The sequence below is a fragment of the Morone saxatilis genome, unplaced genomic scaffold (assembly GCF_004916995.1).
Source record: "Morone saxatilis isolate NCDOM2014 unplaced genomic scaffold, NCSU_SB_2.0 Contig16, whole genome shotgun sequence".
NCBI lineage: Eukaryota > Metazoa > Chordata > Actinopteri > Moronidae > Morone > Morone saxatilis.
The window spans coordinates 25931713-25948289 of record NW_023339718.1 but is presented as its reverse complement, the minus strand read 5'-3'; the positions used below and the strand labels follow the sequence as shown (position 1 = coordinate 25948289).

The 16577-nt window shown below is 40.0% G+C and overlaps 3 protein-coding genes and 1 long non-coding RNA gene across 4 annotated transcripts in view; 2 read left to right on the top strand and 2 right to left on the bottom strand.

Moving 5' to 3' along the window:
• abca2 (ATP-binding cassette, sub-family A (ABC1), member 2) overlaps nucleotides 1–7721 on the top strand; it is a gene marked incomplete at its 5' end in the record, with an annotated part of 55675 nt that extends 47954 nt beyond the window's left edge. Inside the window, 6 exon segments of the mRNA XM_035658209.1 lie at nucleotides 1017–1120; nucleotides 1227–1319; nucleotides 1495–1597; nucleotides 3493–3630; nucleotides 3718–3927; nucleotides 4293–7721. Of these exon segments, the coding sequence (XP_035514102.1) occupies nucleotides 1017–1120; nucleotides 1227–1319; nucleotides 1495–1597; nucleotides 3493–3630; nucleotides 3718–3927; nucleotides 4293–4328 (684 nt within the window).
• Nucleotides 7722–8016: 295 nt separating this feature from the next.
• Nucleotides 8017–10521, bottom strand: paxx (PAXX non-homologous end joining factor). Its single transcript, XM_035658210.1, has 7 exons — nucleotides 10368–10521; nucleotides 9749–9809; nucleotides 9611–9660; nucleotides 9255–9439; nucleotides 9106–9156; nucleotides 8449–8542; nucleotides 8017–8368 (listed from the first exon to the last, which is right to left on the bottom strand). Exons 1-7 carry the CDS (start codon nucleotides 10466–10468, stop codon nucleotides 8320–8322), a joined length of 591 nt encoding a protein of 196 aa, XP_035514103.1. The 5' UTR covers nucleotides 10469–10521; the 3' UTR covers nucleotides 8017–8319.
• Nucleotides 10018–12032, top strand: LOC118325503. Its single transcript, XR_004796610.1, has 3 exons — nucleotides 10018–10158; nucleotides 10272–10341; nucleotides 11613–12032. It is a non-coding gene; the product is annotated as an uncharacterized LOC118325503 (long non-coding RNA).
• A 275-nt stretch (nucleotides 12033–12307) lies between these two features.
• The window catches only part of LOC118325999 (phosphatidylinositol 4-phosphate 5-kinase-like protein 1), a 16660-nt gene continuing 12390 nt past the window's right edge, over nucleotides 12308–16577 (bottom strand). The window contains exons 6-10 of the mRNA XM_035658883.1: nucleotides 15835–15869; nucleotides 15694–15749; nucleotides 15490–15602; nucleotides 14713–14875; nucleotides 12308–14587 (exon numbers count right to left, since the gene is read on the bottom strand). Of these exons, the coding sequence (XP_035514776.1) occupies nucleotides 14143–14587; nucleotides 14713–14875; nucleotides 15490–15602; nucleotides 15694–15749; nucleotides 15835–15869 (812 nt within the window). The 3' untranslated portion in view covers nucleotides 12308–14142. The remainder of the gene's footprint in view (nucleotides 14588–14712; nucleotides 14876–15489; nucleotides 15603–15693; nucleotides 15750–15834; nucleotides 15870–16577) is intronic.

The window sequence follows — 16577 nt, the reverse complement described above, 5'->3', positions numbered from 1 at the left end:
TGCAAGCCCTCTGCAAAAGGCCAGAAAGACCTGACTGAAGAATCGGAGGTTGAAAGTGGTTGGATGTGCGTAGGAGCCTTGCTGCAGCATTGTGGACCGGCTGCAGTCTGTCTACTGATGATGTACTTTAGCTTGTAAACAGTGAGTTCCAGTCACTCAATCAGGATGACACTAAGCATGGGATCAGGGGGGTTCCTGGTGCCATAGGCCAGACATCCACTGGCACCACTGAGGGAACTGATCTGTTGATTATTATATTTCACAATAACATAATGATTACTATGCTATTTTGTTATTTTAAACAAATGTGGTGTTCATGCTAATTCTGAGTAATGTGCTGTGATTACAGGCAAGAAAATATGTGTATATTTTATGTCAAAAAAGGTTATAATGGCATTTTATACGTGTTAACTAGCCTATTCTTTTATAAAATAAATTAGCTTGATTTGAATTCTGTGAAACCAGATTATGCAACTGATATTTCTGCTCTAAAAACTCCAGAACTACTTTTTGTACCCTTTCTTGATACCTTTATTCCTAATAGAATGAATAAGGAGATTTAATTTGTTTGTTTTTTATCAAGTATTGGTGTTGTGTGTATATATAATGTGAGTTGTTGTTTACATGTCTTGGATATCATGTGACTCTGTGCATTTGCTTGTAGCTCCCCTTGTTGGAAAGTACTTGTAGTGCCAGTTGGGGTAACCTATATATTATAATTAATTCCCCCTGTCTAGATCCATTGTGAACTTGCCAATACATACTGAGGAAGCCCCAAACTTAAAAAAGTTGAATGGAAGTGCTGTCCTACTTCTTTACTTTTTAATGGGAGAAATGACATCTTCATGGTGTAATAAGTCTTTAATCATGGACACAACAGGTGTGACGCCCAGGCAGGGAGTTCATTAGTTATTAGCTCTCATGTTCTCCCCAGGAAACAGAGAGCAAACTGTAAATACAGTATAATTTCCAGCCACCTATGAGCTTCTTAACTGTATTCTGTGGGGTTTTTTCAGGATGAGCCCACCACTGGGATGGACCCAAAGGCGCGCAGATTCCTCTGGAATTTAATCCTGGACATAATCAAGACTGGACGCTCTGTAGTGCTGACGTCACACAGGTGAGACAACTCATGTTTCACTGTCGTGGCTTATTTTCCCTTTTTTACACGTCCGTGTACTTAATATATTATAATTATTAATATTATTTTATGCTGTGGTCTGCAGCATGGAGGAGTGTGAGGCTCTGTGCACCAGACTGGGCATTATGGTGAATGGCAGGTTTAAATGCTTGGGCAGCATCCAACACCTCAAGAACAGGTGAGGAGGATAAAGATCCACCTTCATTTTTCCTCCTGTGGTTTATAGATGTGATCTAATGTGTAACATTTTGAACAGACTTTGGTATTAACTGCTAATGGTCATTTTCTGGTTAATTTTACCAGCTACTATCATCATATGTATATAAAAGAGAACTTTGGCAATCATGTTCCAGGTTTGGGGATGGCTACATGATCACAGTGAGGACCAAGAACAGCTCCAATGTGAAGGAGGTGGTTCGATTCTTCAACAGAAACTTCCCTGAGGCCGTGCTGAAGGTACGGTACTGTAGCGGCCTCTGTCCTTTGTACCAGTAATACACAAATTAGTGCGCAGCAGAAAAAAGAAAATTGATAGAGGAAGTTCTTGTATTCCGTAAAGTCTTAAGATACATCAGATCAGAAATTTGATTGGGAAGGAAGCACTATCCATAACATGTATTCACTTTATGAGTACAGGGAATTAAATGTGTAAAGATTTTTCCTTCGATAATGGCAAGACATTAAGAAACAGTGATTTGACTGAACATTGTTGTAGTTTAATTTTTCTTGCCTCAATGTACCTCAATTGATGTCTATCTGACTTAAACTTTCAGCTATCTGACTATAGTGGAGACCACAATCTCCCACTGAAGGTACCCAGAATGGTGGTACAAACCGAGTTGTCTTGAGAATCAACTGACTTGAACAAAAAAATCACTTGAGATTGTCTTGAGAATCAACTGATTTGAACAAAAAAATCACTCTATTATATGCCTCTTTCCCAAAGAATGTAGCCTCCTTGCACCAAAGGATGATCTATTGGTGACGGTCTAAATTGTCTAATAAACAGGTAGTCTAACCAATCTGACAGGCGCAAACCTTTCCCCGAGCCTTTGGCTCTTTGGAATGTACATTAGCCTCATGGCACCAATGAAATACACCAATTCCTCCCCTTAACTTTGGTGACGCACAGCCAAGTGTGAAATGCATGAAGATGAACATAAAATACTGTACTGTTTGCATTGTAAAAATAAACATGGAATAACACAACATAATATACGTTTTCGCATAATGTTCACCAGATCCTTGTACCTGAATGCAATTTTTCCACCCACTAACAACATCCAGGGAGGATCCAGAAGTTTCAATTTACAAATATTGAGGACTATTTATTAACAGTGTTAAAGTGAAAAATTATTCAAGCCACTCATGGTCACTAATTTTCTAGTGATGTGAGGACGATCCTTTACATCCTCCACACAACACAAGGATAATTCATGAACTTCTAAATTCAGACCTCACAGCCTCGTCCTGCATTAGAAACAACCAAAGAGCTAATAGAACAATGAGAAGAAAACACTGAATCTGTCAAATATATATGTTTGATTAATTAAAAAATTACACAATACAGATAGAGAATTGTATAAAAAGTTCCTCAAAAGATCAGAAAAAATCAACAATCAATATTCACAGGAAATAATCTGCTCAAAATTCATCCAAATCACTCATTTTACAACTCCATTAAATATGTCACTTAAGGGTCGCCAGTTTACTCAATCATAGAAAAGGGCTCCCTTCTGGAAAAAGGTTGGGGACCCCTGATTTAGAGGGGTAACAAATTGGCCAAATCACCAAATTCTATTCATACCTCATAGCACTGGTCTCAATACCACAAAATGCTGGGAGAGAATAGATGGTATAAAAGGCTTTGATAAGTTCATATTATTATATTTCCACAGCAAGACAGGACAGCTATACAAGTCATGAACCCCTTTCACACATGCACGTGATTGGGACCAGGGATCAATATTCAGGGAAGTCTGTACCTCCAATTTCCCACCACAAGATTAAAAGGTTATCCCAGTAGTTTATTGGGAACTATGTGTGAAATATATTATGCAAAGGCCATGTAAGAGGTCACATGACCACATACAACAACAGTGTAGACATAGATCAGCTGTTAGGCCTACTTAAAAGATAAAAAGTAGCTAAGTTTAATAATAATTGAATAATGTTAATACTACAAAAATAATTACTATTCGTATAGCTTGTTTAAATACAGCTTCCATTTGTTTAAATCCCAGCACAAGTCCTGAACAGAGCAGACTGAGGTTCAGTATATGTCGTTTAATATTATAATAAACATGACAACATAGCATAACATAAAAAAACATCTGTTGTCATATTTTCAGGAGCGTCACCACACCAAGGTCCAGTACCAGTTGAAGTCTGAGCGGATCTCCCTGGCTCAGGTCTTCAGTAAGATGGAGCAGGTGGTGGAGGTGCTGGGCATCGAGGACTACTCTGTCAGTCAGACCACTCTGGACAATGTGAGTCCATGTGTGACACAGCACATGCAGCACATCAGCAAGGAAAAGGGGAGTTCATTTATTAAATCACTTCCTTTTTCTGCCCAGGTGTTTGTCAACTTTGCAAAGAAGCAGAGTGACAACCTGGAGCAGCAGGAGGCGTCGCCCCCGGGTGGCGGACAGTCCCCCCTGCAGCGCATCCTCAACCTGCTGAAGTCTCGGCCGGCGAACACGGAGCTCAGTGCTCTGATCAGCGAGGCGCCTGAGGAGCTGGAGAGCGACGATGATGAAGGACTCATCAGCTTTGAAGAGGAAAGGGTGAGTAAATTTTAATTTATTCTAACAGTTTTCATTTTGTAGTACACATGAGCAACAGAAGAAGTACACTGGGATTTAGGTGCAGCAGCCACTCAGTATTGAAACAAAAAATAAAAAAGGCATTAAACTGTGTTTTCCTGAGTCACTATTTTTCCAGTGTTATTAGCCCCTGTCTTTCTGTAGTCAAAGGGATGATATTATCTATAAAAAGGACCATAAAAGTCAGCATTTGGTGATAAAAAAACAAAACTACAAAGCTCCTCCAGAGCCAAAGAAGAAATTATATACTGTCTTCACACCTTTCCCTATCAGAATCATCTCACAGATAACCTGTGTATGTGTGTGTGTGTGTGTGTTTTTGGCAGGTGCAGCTCTCCTTCAACACAGACACCCTCTGTTGAATTGAGCCACTCACAGAGCAGAGATAATGAGAGTGACAGAGGGGGAAAACCCAGACCCGTCTGTCTGAGCTCTGAGGCCTGGAGGGGGAGAACAGAGCTGCTGATTTAACCCTGAAGAGGACCAAAACTCTCTGCACCATGGAACATAGGACCAGTAGTTCAGTATTTCAGCCTCAAATTCTTCATCCCAGGAGGGGACTGAGGTGGGTTAGGGGACACCATACAGACACAGGTGATGGCCTGCAGAGCCTGTGATGCAGGTAAAGACACCGCAGCAGTGCTTGCATTTGGATTGAAGACTTTGTCCTGGAATGTTTCCATATTTATTTATATGTTTTGAGAATGTATCTCACTAGATGGCTGATGGGTACTGTAGGTTAGCTGCCTTTGTTAGCGAATGAACATATCATTGGTGATATGTGAAAAACCAAGCGTTTTAAACCACGGGGTAATTTTGATTTGGTTGTACGCGCTCCCTGCCAAAGGGGCTTCATGTAACCTAGAGCGGGCCCTCGTTGCTGTACCAAACTAGACCTGCCTTGAGAGCATGTTGTGATGAAGTCGACTCCCAGTGATAATGTAATACAGTATATTTTTCTGTGGCAAGAAGAATGATTTATTTTGGATATCGAAGCAGCTACGAACGTGTGTGATTTATTTTGCAATAACAAATGATTTAGAGAAATTACTGGGTGCAGATGCGTGTGCGAGCTGTTGGCCTTTTCTTTGAACTTGATGTCAGAGACTCGACAAATGTACATGGCATGGTTATTGTCCTGATGGTGCCTCCCTTCTATCAACTTGTTTTGACACTGTACACTTTCTACTGAATGCTCTCTTTTATGCTTTTAACATATCATTATGTTGTGGACTCTGCCAAGAAGATCCTCTATAAACCGGACACAGTGTATAATAATATTAATAATATTAATAACTCCATCCAATGAAGGTAATCAGCATTGTAACAGTCTGCAACTGAAGTGAACTCGGCTCATATTCCCTGACAATAACTGCACTACCATCACTGTGATACTAAAGGGAACTCTCAGATCAGAATAATCTCTTGTTTAACTTGGGTACAGCACACGTTTTATGATTTGCAGACGATGTTGTCATTTTAATGGAGTTTGGAAATGTGCACAATATCCACATTTACAAAAACATGGATGTTTATCTGACTGTGCGTTGGCATGTGGTTTTAAGTGGTCTCTCTCAGTTTTGTGATAATTGAGTTGTAACGTGTCCTGTCAAGATAATTACTGTTTCACTACTTCTTTCACAGCTAATTGCAGTCATATTTTTGGTGATTATTATGGCACTGGTGGGCTGTTTTCCTACTTGAAGGGGTTATCATTAAACGAGAAAAACTGACTGTTGTAATTTCTTCTCCTCTGTTCTCTGAGAATGTAAAGCTGGAGGGTTGACGAAATAGGTAGAGGTAGTTCTATTATAAAATTCAGTCAAAAACAAACAACGCAAACAAGGCTAATTTTTGTTAACATTTACGTTTCTTTTAAAGCATGAAACATCTTGTTAAAACAGTGGTGCATAGAGCCACTGCAGGGGGGGCTTGTATAACTTTGGTGGAAATAATCCAGAGTATATCCACAAGGGCTGCCCCCAAATACACATTTTCCTAATTGACTATTTACATTTACTTACAAATGAACTTGCTCCTCTTCTTCTGTTTCATGCCTCTGCTGTCCCCGCCTTAACCCGCCTTTCCCTGAGTCAGAGTCCTGGTTGGAGCTGCTGGACCTGGCCTCCGTCAGTGCAGACTATGTGAACCCAGTTCTGTTACCCATTCGCCCAGCTCCGGTTCTGGTGCTTATTTCCCACTAGTTCCTCCCTCAAAGCTCCTATGCTAGTATTGCAAACAGACCTCCACCCACCCTTCAAGCTGCCAGTCCTGGTCGAGTCAGATAATAGCAACTAGTACAGTAAGCACATGCAGCAGTGCACCTCGAAGACACTTCCTGTGTTACAAGAGAAAAGGCCTGTGATGTAACAATTTTCTGATACTTTCGGCCCAGTGACATGGCGCAGCTCCCGAACAGTTTGACAGGGTTTTTTCTGAAACTACCCAACGTTGGCTATAATGGTTTAGTCGACTATTAGGGGGCAGCCCTAATTTCCACACATCTGGTTTATCGTTTTTGTGGAGGATAGAATACGCAAGATGCAGGCTCCCTGTAGTGGCAATTAAAAATAAATCAATATAGGACTGTGTGTTAGATGGACAACTTTTTGAAGTCACTCATGCGGACATTCACAATTATCCCAATTCACAATTATCTTAATAATAACAGTAAACTTGTGGAGTGTTATTTTATTCCGATATCTTCCCATCTCTAGAAACAAACATTATGGAGTCAGACACTAAAGAGGATACTCGTGTCACCAGCAGCCACTGGAGTTTGGTGCAATCATTAGCACTTTAAAAAAAGATATTTTTTAACTTTACTCTATATTTAATATGGATTTTTGAGTGGATGTAAAGCATCATCACAGTTTCGTTTTTAAAAAACATCTGACATTCGCCTTGAAGCTCACGTATGATTAAACTGTTATTTCTGAACTCACAGCGTGTTGCGTTGGATGCTTTTGCTTTTAGTTTGCTTTGAGTGAGAAAGAGTAACAGTCAACCTCCTTTAAAATGTGTTTTGCTTATTATTACTTCACATGGATGTTTGAGCTTCACATGCACAGAGACAAAGAGTCTAGGTCATTCAAGTTTCTCTGTGCTCGACTAAGTTCAGATTTTTTGTGTATTCCCTATGTACATTTAATGAGGTTTTTGTTCACTGTAATTCTTTTCTTGTTCATTCTGGCCACAATCCCGCCTTAAAGGAATTTTAATGTTAGAGGTGTGTAAATCATTTATATAATTTGTAATATATGATAATTATAAAGTTCAGCCAGAGCTAATATGAGACTTCGGCAGTCAGAGTAAGAGCAACAGGACTTAAAAACATAAGTTGGTATCTTTAGTAGTCTTTTTAATAAAGACCCATCTTTATATAAAATGACATGTTTGTGTCTATACCTCTGCCATGGCTCAGCAAGAAAATACACTTACAAGACTGTAGCTTTGGAAGATAATTGATTGCTCCGACTGCTGGAACCTCATATTGAGCCTTGGCTAAACTTAAGAATATGTATTCACACACAACTAAGGCTGTGGCTTTCACATGCATTGGAATCACTTGTAAGAAGGGAGGTCTTTGGGGCCAGATGAACGAGAGGACCAGAGTACAAAAGAACCTATCCTTTTATAAAAATAACTAATATTTTCTAAAACTTTCACTGTATCCTGACAGTATACATGAGACAGATAATCTGGCTCCTCCTAATGCTCCTAATGGAATTAACAAGAATCCACCAGGCCTGGATGAAAACAACCAATCAGAACCAAGAAAACTAGTTGAGTCTCATTCCCAGGGTGTCAAATATCGATGCTGTTTTTCACAGATTTTTCTCATGTTGTACTGTCAGGAAAATATGAGTTATTTTCATAAATATTATCTGGTGCAGCTTTAACACGTGTAACTACAAGCAGGATGTGTATATATGTATGGTTGTAACGTTACAATACTCACATGCCCATATGTAGTTTGGCTTCTTTAATCTTTGTTTGTGTAAAGATGCTGAATAATTTGTTCTAAATACATTCTAACACATTCAGAACTAATTTGTTGCAACTTATTCTTTATTTAATTTCCGGATAAACCCAATATCATAAAAGTTACATCATTTACGAGGGAGGCCTGAGAATAGGACATTCATCACAGTGACAGATATTAAAACAGTATTAAAAATCATTGTTAAAGTTTTCATTGTGGTTAAAACAATGTGTTACTGTACCACACGAGCTGTGATTTAAATAATATGCATACATTTCATAATGTTGCGTTAGTGGATTCCTAGAACATTCATTGTTGCAGGAGCAGTGTGAGCACTTGGAGGAGAAATGTTTTTGTCGTCTGAAGGATCAGTCTTCGTCTGCGTCATCAAAGGCCACGCCGGTCGCCCGCAGCTTCCTGCGAAAACAGCTGTTGGTTTACATTGAGATCAGAGCGATGTAGGTACTGCTGAGAGGTTTATCAGAGACACACTGTACTTCTTAGATCCTGGGTTGATGAGTGAAGTCCCTGCAAGTCGTTTCTTCGCCATCAATGATGGAGCACAATTTTGCTGCTGTCGGGGCTCAAACTCTGAGGAAAAACATCAGCTGGTGAACTGAACCGCCATTAGCACCATCGACAGTTCACTTAGAGTGTCACAGGTAAATATACGTGTTTCCTTATTTTGTTTGATCAGTACACTGGCACACGATCACAATACAGCCACCCCATTACTGATGATGAAGACTGCGAGATTGGGTTGAAGTGGACCTTGACTTCAATTATTTTCTCAAACAATTGCTCCCAAGGTCAAGGAGGAACTTTAACCCGTTGAATGTATATAATATGTACTTATTACATAATGCTGCATTTATATACATTCCTGTCAATCTAGCACATAACACATCATGAGTTTGGCTCTCATGCGTCTAACAATACCCAGCTAATTCTTTATTTCATTTCTGGATACAAAATGATTTTGAAGCTGTTATTTTGAGGTAGAAACGTTACATAATGTTGCTTTAAATTAAATGTTGTATATTTTAAAATCTTTGAAGGTCTTTGAAATTTACCATGGGTCATTTGTGTCACAAAACAATGCCCACCCCCTCAGGGAAAATGACACCCTTTGGAATACAGCTTTAGGAGCATACCTGAGGGCCGCCTTTGGTGATTTTTCACTGGACTGACAGAGGGGGATCCACCTGGGGAGGAGCGACAAAACGCAGTCAGCATTGATTCCAAAGTGACAGTGAGTTACAAGCTTTTATAACACAATGAGTGAGTCAAAAGAAAAACGTACATTTACTGTCAGGCTGAGCGAGGCTGTCAGCCATCCTGAATAGCAGCTCCTTCAGCTCCGCTGTGGCCCGCAGGCCCTCCAGCCTGGATAGGCTCACACTCAGGTCACCTGGACCGGAGCCCACATGGAGCTCTGCACTGGTGTCATGCACCACAACAGACACGTCCCCACTACCACAGGCTGACCTGAGGGCGAGACATATTCAGCCTCAGTCACCCCAGGATGGTTTCATGATCACACTCTGACACTCTGACATGTAGAGCTGGTCTGTATAAAGGATGTTCTGCTGCTGGCTGTGCAGCTTCACTGGCACTACCACATTCTAGCACCTTGTTTGAAATAATGTGTAATCTCACCTGAGTTTTAGGATATAATCCTCTGTAGATTTCAAGGCAAACATCTGTCTCTAAACAAACAGGTACAGTTACAAACAATGCCACAGCAGGAACAAAGTCAGCACCTTCACTGGTGAAAATCCTAAGGGTCAAACTTACAAACTGGTTCAGCGCGTCCTCTGTGTACTCTGTGCTCCAAACAGCAGCGGCATCTGTCAAACTACAGCACATGAACAAAAACATGTTTCAGTTAAATAAAATCTTTTATTCACAGTTTTAGTGAAGTGAACTTTAATAGCCTCTCCCTGTACTTTTGTTTTTATGCCCCCCCGGTCCTACTTGGCACGCCCTCTGGAGGAGAGAATTGGTCCGAACTGCATTTAAACAATCGCTAGTATTATGTTTCCTAGCTTACGAGCAGCAGTGCACCGCTGTGAGAGCAGAGAGGAGGCACTGTTGTCTTTAGGCGTACAGTCTGTATATAAAGAAAGCCCCTCTGAGATCCATTGAACCTGTTCAACTCCCACTGGCCGTCAATATCGCGGTGAAACCTAACGTTACCTACCTTGGTGAGGACTTTAACTACATGATGTGATTTTTTACGCTTCTTTGTGCAGTATGTGTGCGCCATGGTGGTAAGAGGCTTCCAATAATTCAGTGCACGTCTGGCTTTCTGTTTTAGCTCACACAAAAAGTTCCTGACGAGCACCGGAATGAAACGGTTCTGTCGGTTCAGTGGAAACACCATTGAGGTTCGTTTGTGACGTAGTCGACTCACCAAACAATAAATGTTCCGTTTTTTCTTCGTGTATAGCAAATAAATTTCGCCTGGCTCTTCTTATCCAGCACAGTGCAGTATGACGTTTGGTTCACATCCATGTTTCCTTCCACAGTTCACTGATAACTAACCAACACCGAGGAAGCAACGTCTTCTTCTTACGGTTACACCGTATACGCACATTGTCGCCCCCTGCTGCGCAGGAAGAAGAAAACTACTGAAGGTCTTCATTTGTGGAAGCCTTCAGGTTTCTGGGATCCGCAAACTCCCAAGACCTAAAGTGGACATCCAACATTTGAGTTCTCCGGAAACACTTCTTATGTTAAAAGAATTTACCAAGAACAATAATTGTTAATTGCTAAGTCATATATCCCATCTTTCATAAACATACCAACAATCACATTTTCTTTTTAGTTAAATCAGGGAAATTGTCAAATTTAGGAAGCAACCAGTAATGCAGATCGTAGCAAATGTACATTCATAAAATAAACATTCTGTTGTTTCAGTGTGTTTATCGTAAAACAAACTGTTCCTGACCAAATCGACATCTTAAAAATTCTCCAGAGGGACATATTTTATTGAGAATGTTAAAGTTACTTCTTAATTTCATTAGCTTCACCTTGGGAAACGTGGTTGAATTTCTGTTTCTGATTGATGAAAATGGATATAATTCCTTGACATAAGCCTTCCGTGGTGTTGAGAGATTTTAGAGTGAGAGCATTTCCATTAATCAGGAAGATCTGGATTTACATCAATTAAACACAAGTTATAAGACATTGTAATTACAGACTGTGGGATTGCCTTGACCACAATATCATACTGTTCCCGGGAATTTCATTTAAACTTGGATCAAAAGAGCTCATAAGGGACAATGCTTCCAGTATTTTCCAGTAAGTGTATTACAGACCATGTATTCTTTCTCTGACCAGCTTTTGAAAAATAAGGATTATTTCCTAAAGGTTACATATCTGCAACACACAATGTGGTGTTATTGGGACTAAAGTTATGCTTGTAGATCATTTTCTTTTTTTCCTATCTTTTTTCTATCACATCTAAGAAGGAAGTTCATACCTTCAAGTTTTGTAAATATGTGCTTTTTTCATTTTTCAAAAAGAATCTTAACCAGTTTATTTTAATAGTACCATTAATACAGTCAATATCAATGGCTTTTAGCCTTCCTTCCTCATACTCTTTAACCATGACTCCTTTCCTAATATAGTGTGTTTTTCTTTTCCAAATGTATAGGAGGGGATTGTTGCTCATGAAAGACTGTGGATCATGGACACAGTCAGCTAACGAGGGCAAGCTTGAGTCTTCAAATCCATACATTAGGAAGGAAGAGGAAATAACATCCAACATAGACACCATCATCACAAAGGCCCAGCAGAGGATGAACGTGCCTCAGGAGCAGCAGCCATGGATTTGAAATCAACCTGTGGCCCTTTGCTGCATGTCGCCCCTTCTCTCTCTTGTTTTCCTGTCTATCTTCAACTGTCCTATCTTATAAAGGCAAAAAGCCCCCAAAAATATATATTAGAAAAATAATAATAATTACACAATTTATACATTTAAATGTAGAGCTTTTCCACAGCATATTCCTCTTTTAAAGTCTGGAAATAATTGTCTCATTTGTTATTGAATAAAATGTTTTTATGCCTTTACCTACCCAGTTTTTAAAAATAGATTTGGGTTAGGAATCACTATATCACTAAAGAGCACAAGGAGCATACAAAATGCTTCTATATTGCAAGGTTGATCCTTTTCAACATTAGCAAAGCCTTTTAGCACTGTTCCAATCTCCCAAAATCATGCTGTCCCATTCAACCAAACTGTGGGACAAAATAAATTAACCCAATTCCAAAAATGTTTGTATTGATGACATTTTTATTTTACTCACCAGGAGAGAAAATGAACCCTATAAATCACCATTAATTCACCCTACATATACAAGGAATCTGACTCCAGTTTTACACTGCTCTCAGTGTACATACACAGAATAATCATAAATAAACAGGACAATGAGATGAACAAAATAGACTACTATACACACATAACATAAACAACAATAACATTTGTTTACAGTAAGACTTTGGTGCAGTGGAGCAGAGCGCAAAGGATGCTGGAATAGATGTTTTTGTGCAGGTATTTTTATGTAGCCTACATGAGGTATGTGGACATGAGTATATACAATATAAACATAGGTAGTATGTTTTTAGTGATTATAAGTGCTTTCAAAAGAAAACTTCAGTGTTCAGCCATGAAAATAAATAATTTACAGGTACAGAGGAGTCACAGGGTTTTTGCTTTTAAATTCTTTATACCCTGTGTGTCTGGAGTTAACTGTTCATCAGAGTGATGGCCTATGGGTAGAGACTGTTCCTGTGCCTGTTTGTTTTGGTGCACAGTGCTCTCTAGCGCCCACCAGAGGGGAGGAGTTGGAACAGGTTGTGTCCAGGGTGAGCTGGATCTGCAGTGATGTTTCCTCACTCTGGATATAAGTCCTGAATGGAGGGTAGATTGGCACCAATGATCCTTTCTGCAGTCCTGACTGTCCACTGTAGTCTGTTCCTGTCCTGCTGGGTGGCCGATCCAATGTGCAGACAACAGACTGAATAATGGCTGTGTATGGATCAGCTCTATACAATCTATGGCCTCCCTTTTAACTGCAGTTATTCTTCCCTTTGTAGTAGGTGTGTCCCAATACAAGAATTTTAGTAGTCGATACCAATATTAGTGACATTCCATGATTTTTGATTCCCAATTGGATACCACAGTGAAAAACAAAACATCTCATATACTTCAACATACACTCATTTATTAAAAAATATTTGAATATTACAAAAAATAAAAACTGTGGCCTTTTTTCTAATAGACTAATTTCTTTTTATTCTCTACCTAACTCACAAACTCCTGGTCTTTGTCTCTCTCAGCAACACACACACACACACACTCTGTTGACCTTTTTTTAATCTAACCTTTTTTTAATGTATTTTTGGGGGGGCTTTTTAGGCTTTTATTTTTTGATCGGACAGGTGAGGATAGATAGGAAAGCGGGGAGAGAGACGGGGGTGAGAGAGGGGCAACAACATGCAGCAAAGCGCGTTCAGTCTACATAGAGTTTTTTTTTTTTACCATGATCCTACTTTGTTTGAGCAGATACAATTTTTAAAAAAGGATAGAACTTTTCCACCTGTTCTTTCTAACAAAAAACTTTCTTGAGCTATAAACTGTAAAATATTACTCTCACCAGTGAAATCTAAATCTAACCCTAACCCTTGCCTCATTATTACAGTACCTTGGCACCCCTGGCTACATTCCCACCCATGTGTCTGGATGCAGCTGTGTCATGCTCTGATTGAACCACTGCTCCATCACCGGGGTTCACATGTCCACTGAACATTCTGCTTTCAGGATACAGTGAAAGTTTCAGTTAATATGACAAAAATCTTCAAGCAGAGTCTGCTCCACAGCAGACACATTCACAGCAGCATTTGGATTCTTTGGTGATGTACTGAACTTGTTTTGATGAGACGGTAACTCTATTTTGTATGTACAGTATATGAGCAGGCGGTTGACAGACACAAGGAAGCAAAACTGTTTTTCCTATATGTATGTGAAGAGTCCATAACAAATCAAATGCAACTTATGTCCACTATCAATAGATGTCGGTTATTTTATACATTCAAAAGCTGCTCCTGCAAAAACACACCTAGTATGACAGCAGATCTCTGGTAACACAGCCCCATCTGGTAGACACTGGGATGAATGTTTTTTGTCACTGAGTGTGGTCCTGTATCCACTGACCGAACCTGTGTGAATATTTGGCAGGGTTGACGGTGGAAAAGGCCCTGCCTGGGAAGTGGAGGCTTTTCCACAGGTTCTCCAGTCTTTTCTTCCAACCGTAGACGGTGAAAATGTCTATAATTCCCACAAAGTAGCGACGCTCTGGCCCGTCTATGACATGGATAGCGTTTTTGCAGTTGGGCAGTAGCCTACGATGATGCTCGTGGAATTCCTGCAGTTCTGAGTCAGTCCTGGTATCTTTTGCACGGCAGTTTATCTCTTGGAGGGGGATCCCTTCACCTGAGCCCTCAGCTGCTGCCTGTGGCTTGCCCGACCCACAGTCTGAAGTATCTGGTTCCACCTCACCCGTGGTCCCTTCCAGTAATGGAATGGTGGGGGGGTCTGACCCTGTGGGACTGTCATCCAAGTCCAGAGACCTATGGGAAAGACAGAAAAGAACCCATAGGAACGAGTCACAGGGGTGTTCAAGGTTGCTTCTTTCTAGAGTTCATATTTGCACAGCAGTTGGTTTTGCTCTTGCTAAAAGCTATATGAAACCTACTTTGTGGTGCGCATTACAAGGTTTGCCAAGGAATGTTTCCCGTCGAGCTCATCTTGGTGCAGAGGTTGATGTGCCAGCAGGAGACTGTAGTCCAGCACGTTGAGCTCTTGAAGGAAGGCAGCATCCATTTTCACTTGATGGGCAAACCAGGATTTCTCTTGATCTGCAGCAACCACACAAACCTTTCCATTTAGTATGTTTCTGCTGAAACAATGAACTTGCATTGCTCAACAGCGTCAGTCGTTTGACTACAGAAATAAGTAGTGTTATCCACATTGACAAAACCATGATGACCTTGCTTTATTGTGCTCTTATTGAATCAATTTGATCTTTGTCTTTGGTTTGGAAACCTTTCTCCAAAGAGCAGAAACTGCCCCAATCAAATTGTTAAATGGTCTAGGAGGCTGATTGGTGAGTCACAGTTTAACCCAGAATCACTGTACAGCAGACAGTTACAGCAGAGTTGTAGTAACATGGCACACATTTTTTCTTATTTTTACCTGCATTTACCTTTTTTACCTTATTATATTTTAGTGTTTTATTAATTGATCTCTTTGTGTAAGTCCTGATTTTTAGAGCCTGGAGCACTTTTAGCTTTATCATTTATCATGTTTGTGTCATGTTTGTGTCATGTTTGTATCATGCTTCCCTATTGTCTGAGTTCTTTTGTTTTTATATTTTTGTCAAGAGGAACGTCTTGTCTTTTAAGCAAACCAAATCTACCTATGGGCACAAATAGAGGAACCTTGAAGTAAGTGCTGAGGAGAAGAGGCTTACCTAATGCAATGTGCTGCCCTTTGAAGTTATTGTCCTTCAGCACTTTTATAATTTGTTTCCCATCGGTGTCAGGGTTGGTCCATCTGCCCACCTCACAGCCTTTAATGTCGAATCTGTGCGACAGAGACATCACAGCTTTCATACCACCATAAACTATATCAGAAATCTACACAACTAAACATGGGGAAAACATAGATTCCGTACCTAATATTGATCCTCTCATCAGGGTAAAACACACTCTGCATTACAATGAAGTACTTCTGGAGTGCAGACACAAAATTACATTGTAAGTACTGGTACAGTTAGGGTAAAGTGGATATAATGGTTATCATGTTGATAAAATACCTTTGTCTCATTCGGAATAACAATCCTGTGGACACCTGGAAAGTGGAAAGAAGGATGTATATTAATAATATGACTCTTTTTAACCTCTGCTATAAATTGTAACTATAAATATATTTTTGGGGCTTTTATGCCTTTTATTTTGATAGGATAGGTGAAGATAGACAGGAAAGGAGGGACAGAGAGAGGGGGGACAACATGCACAAAGTGCTGCAAGTTGGAATCCAACCCGGGCTGCTACGGTAAGGACTGCTTTACCAGTTCAGCATTGTCACTTTTTATAGTAACAGACACATCAACAGATTGACATTAGTCTTTGAAGCTTAAAGGTCTAGTGTGTAACTATCAATATGATCTATTGTCAGTATACCAAGTATATAGGAACGGACAAATCAAACCCTAGCTCTAGAAAGAGCCGTTTTTCACATTTCGCAGCCACTAGGTTCTCCCTCGCACTTGGAAAGGGAGGCTGAAAGTAAATCCTACAGACTGGACCTTTGAGTTATCCCAGAAGTATCAGTTTGAAAAATGTTTGATTCCTTTAACAGTAGATGTTTCCTGATGTGAAGAGGTTTCAATGTATTTTGAACTTTGCATGAGCTGTGCGTCTGCAGCTGCAGTGATGCTTCACTAGACAGTCAAGGTCTTGCTTATTTTTTTGAGAAGGGTCCAGCTGTATGGCAAGCCGTTTTAACATTTAACAGCTAGACTGGATATGTGTTGCAGATATCTCTAATTCAGTTTTG

What these genes read in the sequence shown, in the direction of transcription:
- paxx (XM_035658210.1), bottom strand. Translation starts at nt 10,468, where the DNA reads ATGGATGTGAACCAAACGTCATACTGCACTGTGCTGGATAAGAAGAGC. An exon ending in AACGGAACATTTATTGTTTG is followed by an intron (nt 9,810 to 10,367) that starts GTGAGTCGACTA and finishes CATGTGCTGTAG; the next exon opens with TTTGACAGATGCCGCTGCTG. An exon ending in ATCAACCCAGGATCTAAGAA is followed by an intron (nt 8,369 to 8,448) that starts GTACAGTGTGTC and finishes CTGTTTTCGCAG; the next exon opens with GAAGCTGCGGGCGACCGGCG.